The 6,000-nt window shown below is 45.5% G+C and overlaps 1 protein-coding gene across 4 annotated transcripts in view; it reads left to right on the top strand.

The window, feature by feature from the left end:
* Positions 1-257: 257 nt before the first annotated feature.
* PINX1 (PIN2 (TERF1) interacting telomerase inhibitor 1) overlaps positions 258-6,000 on the top strand; it is an 83,734-nt gene continuing 77,991 nt past the window's right edge. For 2 of the 4 annotated variants that reach the window (XM_073335667.1, XM_073335666.1), the window contains exon 1: positions 258-335. In XM_073335667.1, the coding sequence (XP_073191768.1) occupies positions 317-335 (19 nt within the window). In that variant the 5' untranslated portion in view covers positions 258-316. Of the gene's footprint in view, positions 336-1,632; positions 2,738-6,000 lie in introns of those variants that run through there. The other 2 variants (XM_073335670.1, XM_073335668.1) reach the window with 2 other exon arrangements.

Below are 6,000 nucleotides of genomic sequence, written 5' to 3'. Positions count from 1 at the left end.
GGATCCATTTGAGAGCCCCACCCGGGCAGCCCCATTCACAGCGCCAGGGCTGCCCGGCAGTTGCCCGTGTAGCTTCCACGCAGAACCGGGGGTGGGTGAGCGTTTTAATCGCATTGGGTTTCTCCTACGTCCCTAACACGCCCCGCTTCCCCCTTGGAAAAGCGCCTTGTTTTGACTCGCCTTCCCTTTTAAGTCAGGCACATCTTCGGGCGCCCTATTCTGCGCCCAAGAGAAAGAGGGCCCCATTCTCCCCAGATGGCGGCGCCGGCCGGGGAACGTAGGGCTCTGCGCGCCGGTAGCTTAGAAGGCCCCAAAGATGGCGATGCTGGCGGAGCGTGAGTAGCGGGGCTGTGGAGGGGGTTAGAGCCGGCAAGTCGGGTGAAGGGAGAAACCATTATGTGTCTGGGAAGGGGGAGCTACCACGGTCTACGCAGGAGGGGTGCGGGGGGACACCAAAAGCGATGAGGCGGTGGAAGACACCACCAGGGATGTTGGGGGGGGGGAAGGGGAGCGTGTCCCTGATGAAAGGGTGGACTCGATGGAAGGAGCTATTCTGAGGGGTAGGGAGATACCACTGTTCGGGGGGTGGGGGCGCCCCGCCAGGCTGCGTTATGTCTCCTCTGGAACCCTGGCTCCTTGCCCCGCCCAGGGCGCTTGGGGGCCCTGGCACAGCGGTGGGGAGGCTGGGAGGGGCCCCTGGGTGCTACCAAAGCGGTGGGTCGGGGGGGGGGAGGAACGAACCTGCCTAGTTCCAGGCATTGGGGGAGCGAGTGGGGAGGTGCCTGGACCTCGTGGGGCCCCTATGGGGGTCCTGCCTGCTGGGCCCCTCTGTGGGCCTTTGGGCAGGGTGAGCACTGGCCCCCAGCCCCTCTGTGGGCAGGGGCGCTGGGCGGGGCCCCAAGCTGTGTTGTTGGGCCCCCATGAGGTTGATTCCCACACCAGCGTCCCTTCTCTCCCCCTCTACTGCCCTCACTAAAAGAGCCACCTGTCAGAGGGGAAAACGCTTCTCATCATGGCCTGTGGTGCGTGCTCCGACACTGCTCTATGGTGTGAGCACGCACATGGACGCAGTGGTGAAACACAGCCGTCTCTGGCGAGGAAGGGTGGCAACTGTGTAACGGTTCACAGCAATTTAGGACAGGAAATGAATGCTGCCTTATACCCAGTGATGGCGAGAGGGATTTTCTGTAGTTGGAACAAAACTTCATAGTATCTAAGTGAGAGAGTACCCTGACTGTATGAAGATTTATACATATGTATAAAGACAAGAACATACTTGAAATAACCCTGCTGAACTCAACGAGATTTGTGCTTAATGTTAAACATTAGTATTATAGCACTTTTGCATAAGGAGGGCATTCGTTCTTGTGTGAGAGGCTTTTTTTAATTGAGTGTGAGGTAAACTGTTACCACAAATTGATTATTTAATGCCGCTGGGTGATGGAATCAAGTTCAAGGTCTCAGTACTTATCTTCAAAGCACTCAAGGGCATGGGCCCAGGATACGGAGAAGATCAACTAAAGTTCCAAGATGAAGACTGTGATCAGCAACTTTGGTCTTCTGCTGCAATGGAAATCTCAAAGGCTATGTCTATATGTGTCTTTCAGAGGTATTCCCCTCTACCCTCCCCCCCCCCCAAGAAAAAAACAAAAGTTTTGCCGCAACAAGTGCCAGTCCTGCTGACGATACGAACGCCAGTCATTGGAGGTAGAAGTATTTTGTTGGCAGGAGAGCCGACAAACAGCGTCTATACTGCATAACTTTTAGCAGCATGGGTGTGGCGATACAGACATGTCACTAAAAGCTGTGTAGTGTAGACATCGCCTAAGAGAGAGGCTCATCTCTGCAGGAGACAGAACTTTCTTGAGGGCTGGTCCAAGACAGGAATGAACTCCCCCAGGAACAAAGGATCATCACAGTCCTTTCTACCTTCCTCTTCCAAGGAGCGATGGTCTAAAGCTGCAGTGGGGGAGGTCTAGGTTGGATATTAGGAAAAATCATTTCACTAGGAGGATGGTGAAGCACTGGAATGGGTTACCTAGGGAGGTGGTGGAATCTCCATCTTCGAGGTTTTTAAGGCCCAGCTTGACAAAGCCTGTCTGGGATGATTTAGTTGGGGTTGGCCCTGCTTTGAGCAGGGGATTGGACTAGATGACCTCCTAATGTCTCTTCCAACCCTGATCTTCTATGATTCCAAGTGCAAAATGTATTTCTCTGAATCTCCCTTCTCTAACATATATAGCAGTGTGTGTATCAGAAATATATAACACCTAAAACTAAACATTTCATTGTATACTCTCATCCCCTGGGGAGAGGATGAAAGAACAAACACATGACAGATGTTAGTCACATTGCATAATGTGCCATTCAGAAGTGCTTAGATACTAAGTTGATGAGGATACTGTAAGAAACTGTTGATAAATTGTATAGCCATTTGCTTGACCACGCTTCAGTTGGTTATGAAGTATATTCAAGAGACTAGCCAGCATGTATTGGTTAACAGAATATATAAAATAGTTTTTAATGCCGTTAGATGGTTATTGAAAGTTTAATTATTTATTGGGACACTCAAAGCTTTTGAATTCTTTTTTTCTTTTAATGTCAAATATAAATAATATGTTTCTGCAGGACTGGGGCCAGAATATGTAATGAAACTTAAGATTTTTTTTTTTTTAATTTGAGAGACATACCTCTGAGTTGATTTGAAGAAAGCTGTACACAGAGAGCACAATTACATGTAAGTCCCCATCAGCATGGTTATTCAGAATTGTGCAGTATCCAATGTACAATAATTAAAAATTTAGTGCTGTGTTAACGTTTATCCTTGCATGTGCAGGGAAGCACTGAAATACTTCTTTAAAGGATAAATCTAATTACGTAGGGTTTGCCAGAACTCTGTATGTGTGACTAGCTTGTGGTAATTGTGAAGGCAGATTATGCACATGCATTTTTGTGTGTGCAGTTCTGGACAACTTCAATCACTGTATTATCAATATTTAGTCCAAAAGAGAGGAGGAGAACTATTTCTTATCCATGCACATAGCTAAAACTCTTGTCCAAGCTCTCATTCTCTTGGTTCTCAATTACTGCAACGTCCTTCTCTCTGGACTTGACAAAAGCAATCTTGCCATGCTTTTATCTATTCAAAATGCTGCTGTAAAGATCATTTTCCTAGCCTGTTGTTTTAAGCATGGCACACCTCTCTTTGCATCCCTCCACTGGCTCCCCCTCCTCCTACCTGTCATCTCTCATATCAAGATGTCAGCTCTTGCATCCTGTCAGCTCATGATGCTCTCCTCCCTCACCCACTTATTACATTTTCAAACTAAGATCGTTTGCTTTCTCACAGGATGCCCCTCACGCTCGGCAGGTGCTTCCCATAACAATTGAAAAGCCATCTCGTTCTCCTTTTGCAAAACCCTCCTCAAAACTCTCCTGTACCATGATGCGTAAAAAAAAAAAATTGACAATGGTCAGGGTGCTGATGTGCAGAGTATACCACCTATCATACGGTACAATATTGTCTTGTTGTTTCCTTGTACTGCCCTGTCAGTCTGTAGCCATCTGTTGTCTCCTGTCTACTTAGATTGTAAGCTCTTTGTGGCAGGGACTGTTTTGGCTTGTACAGCACCTAACACAACAAGGTCTGGTCCATGATTGGAGCTCCTAGCTATTACGGTAATTCAAAAAGAATAATCTAAAACAAGAGACTATAGATGGGAGGGCAAGGAAAGGATGCCTAGAACATCTGTAGATGGTTTTTAGCCATCTCCTAGTGCAGTTTAGCAGCTGGAGACAAGGAAAAGAGCCAGTAGCACATCACCAACCAGCTCTCTGCCCATAATTATTGAGTGCTCCATGGACCACAGTTTCAGAACTTCTAGTTCAGCTTCACGTCCAGGGCTGCAGTTGGGCAAAAAGTGTGCAGGAACTGATCCATTGCAAACTGCATGGAGCGGGAGTTAGTGGAATAGCAAAAGGTGTCTGAGTGAATGAAGTTTTTCTCCACTGGATGGTGCTGCTTACCCAGGATATCAGTAGTACCTCTATAATGTAATTCTCCAGGGGCAGTTTGGTACAGCGGACTAGTGTTGGAACTGAATCACTTTTAGCTTGCAGGATGATAGGTAGTTTACTTCTTCATTTTGGAAAGATTACAGTGAACAGACATCTCTAACAAAGAGAATTGTTCTTTCCAAATCTCATTTGGAGGAGAAGGGATGGCTGCAGCACAGAGGTTGGAGTTCTGGCTTTGCCACACGTTTCTTGTTGATTTTAACTAAGTCACTTCACTTCTCTGTTCTTGAGTTTCCTGATCTGCAAAATAGGACTAACACATCTGTCTGTCTTAGGGAAATGTGAAGATTAATACCCTGTCTGGAAAGTGATTTGAGATCCTGCAATTGAAGGTGCTAGGAAAGGAAAAAGTATTACCAATTTCAACTTTGAGAAATTACTCTACTAAGTCTTGTAACCAGGGGTCTCTGGGGAGGATGAACTGAAAAGCATCTTAGATATATGTGGCAGCTTTACAGCTGGGTGAGATGTATCAAATTTAATTCTCCTGGTTTTGTTAAGCCACTATCCTGAGTAATAGTTACAATAGACAGAAAATGAGGGTTCTTCAGATGTTATAGCTGGTAGGAAGTGCTGAACAAGTGGGATTATAGTGATTTAAGGAAGGTGAAAGGAGAGCAATGAAGAAGAGACTTCAGGCTAAAGGGGTAGAGGAAAAGGCACCGTGTAAGGCATGGAATTGGAAAGGAGACATTAGTGTACTTGAAACCTTCCGTATGTGTGTGACTGTGTCCTCTTGAATTGATCCTCGTGTGCTGCACTGGTTGACTCTGAAATGAACAACCTTCTGTGGCTTAAAGGGACAGTGGCCAAGATTTTCAAATGTTGTGAGATTCAGTGTTTGGTTGCTCAGTTTGATTTTCAGTGGACTGGTGATCATTATTTTTTGAAATCAGTTTTCTTTGAGGTGTGTTGAGTTGGTTGCCCAAAATCACTAGTCAGCTTTGTAAATCTTGGCCAACATCCACATAACTCCTTTTGGCTGAGATTTTCAAATTAGCCTAAGGAGGTTAAGTGCCCAGTTCCCGTTGAAGATTTGTGGGAGTGTTGGGCACTTGGCATATTTTAGGCCCTTTTGATCATCGCGACCACTTTGTGTTTATATATAAACACAAACAATCCCTATGTTATTGGTATGACTATAGATTATCAGCACTAACAGAGCTCTAGACTTTTCTCCCTGTATGCTCTATTCACTTCTTGAATTTTTACTCAGCTTGGATAATGAAAACAGGCTGGTCAGTTTCACTTATGAAAAAGCATACCGAAAGTCATATAGAGATCTCTCTGGAAACTGTACAGTTTTCCAGAGAATGAGATCCTTTCTACTGGTATTTAACCATCTGATGGAATTTGGGGGTATTCCATCAGCAGGGTATAATTTCCTCTTAAATCCAATAGGACTTTTCTTGAGGGTGGTTTTTCTGTACAGCGCAGTTACTAGTGCTTCTAATGCTGCTGGGGAACGTTAAAGCTAATGTTAAACACAATTTTGTAACTTTTTTCATCACTGTGTTTTGTGATTTTTTTTTTTTTGAAGTCAGAGTGGGTTTTTATTAAAAGAAACAGAACAGGGGCTGAAACCAAATTGTGTTCCTGTAATCTTGTTCCAATTTTCCAAAGGTGCATTTAGAGGACTGATGGTCTTGTAGTTAAAGCATGGAATTGTGACTCAGGGGAATTGGGTTCAATTCCTGGCTCAGCCATAGAATTTTTATGATCTTGAGCAAGCCATTTATCTCTCTATGCCTCCATATGTAAAATGAGGGTAGTAATACTTCCTTTTTCTGTTTAGGCCAGGGGTGGGCACACTTTTTGGCCCAAGGGCCACATCTGGGTATGGCAATTGTATGGTGGGCCATGAATGCTCACAAAATTGGGGGTTGGGGTATGGGAGGGGGTGAGAGCTCTGGGGTGGGGCTG

This window comes from Lepidochelys kempii, chromosome 3 (assembly GCF_965140265.1).
Source record: "Lepidochelys kempii isolate rLepKem1 chromosome 3, rLepKem1.hap2, whole genome shotgun sequence".
Taxonomy (NCBI): domain Eukaryota; kingdom Metazoa; phylum Chordata; order Testudines; family Cheloniidae; genus Lepidochelys; species Lepidochelys kempii.
Note: the sequence above shows the minus strand (reverse complement) of the source record. Positions and strands in the feature narration are given on the sequence as shown.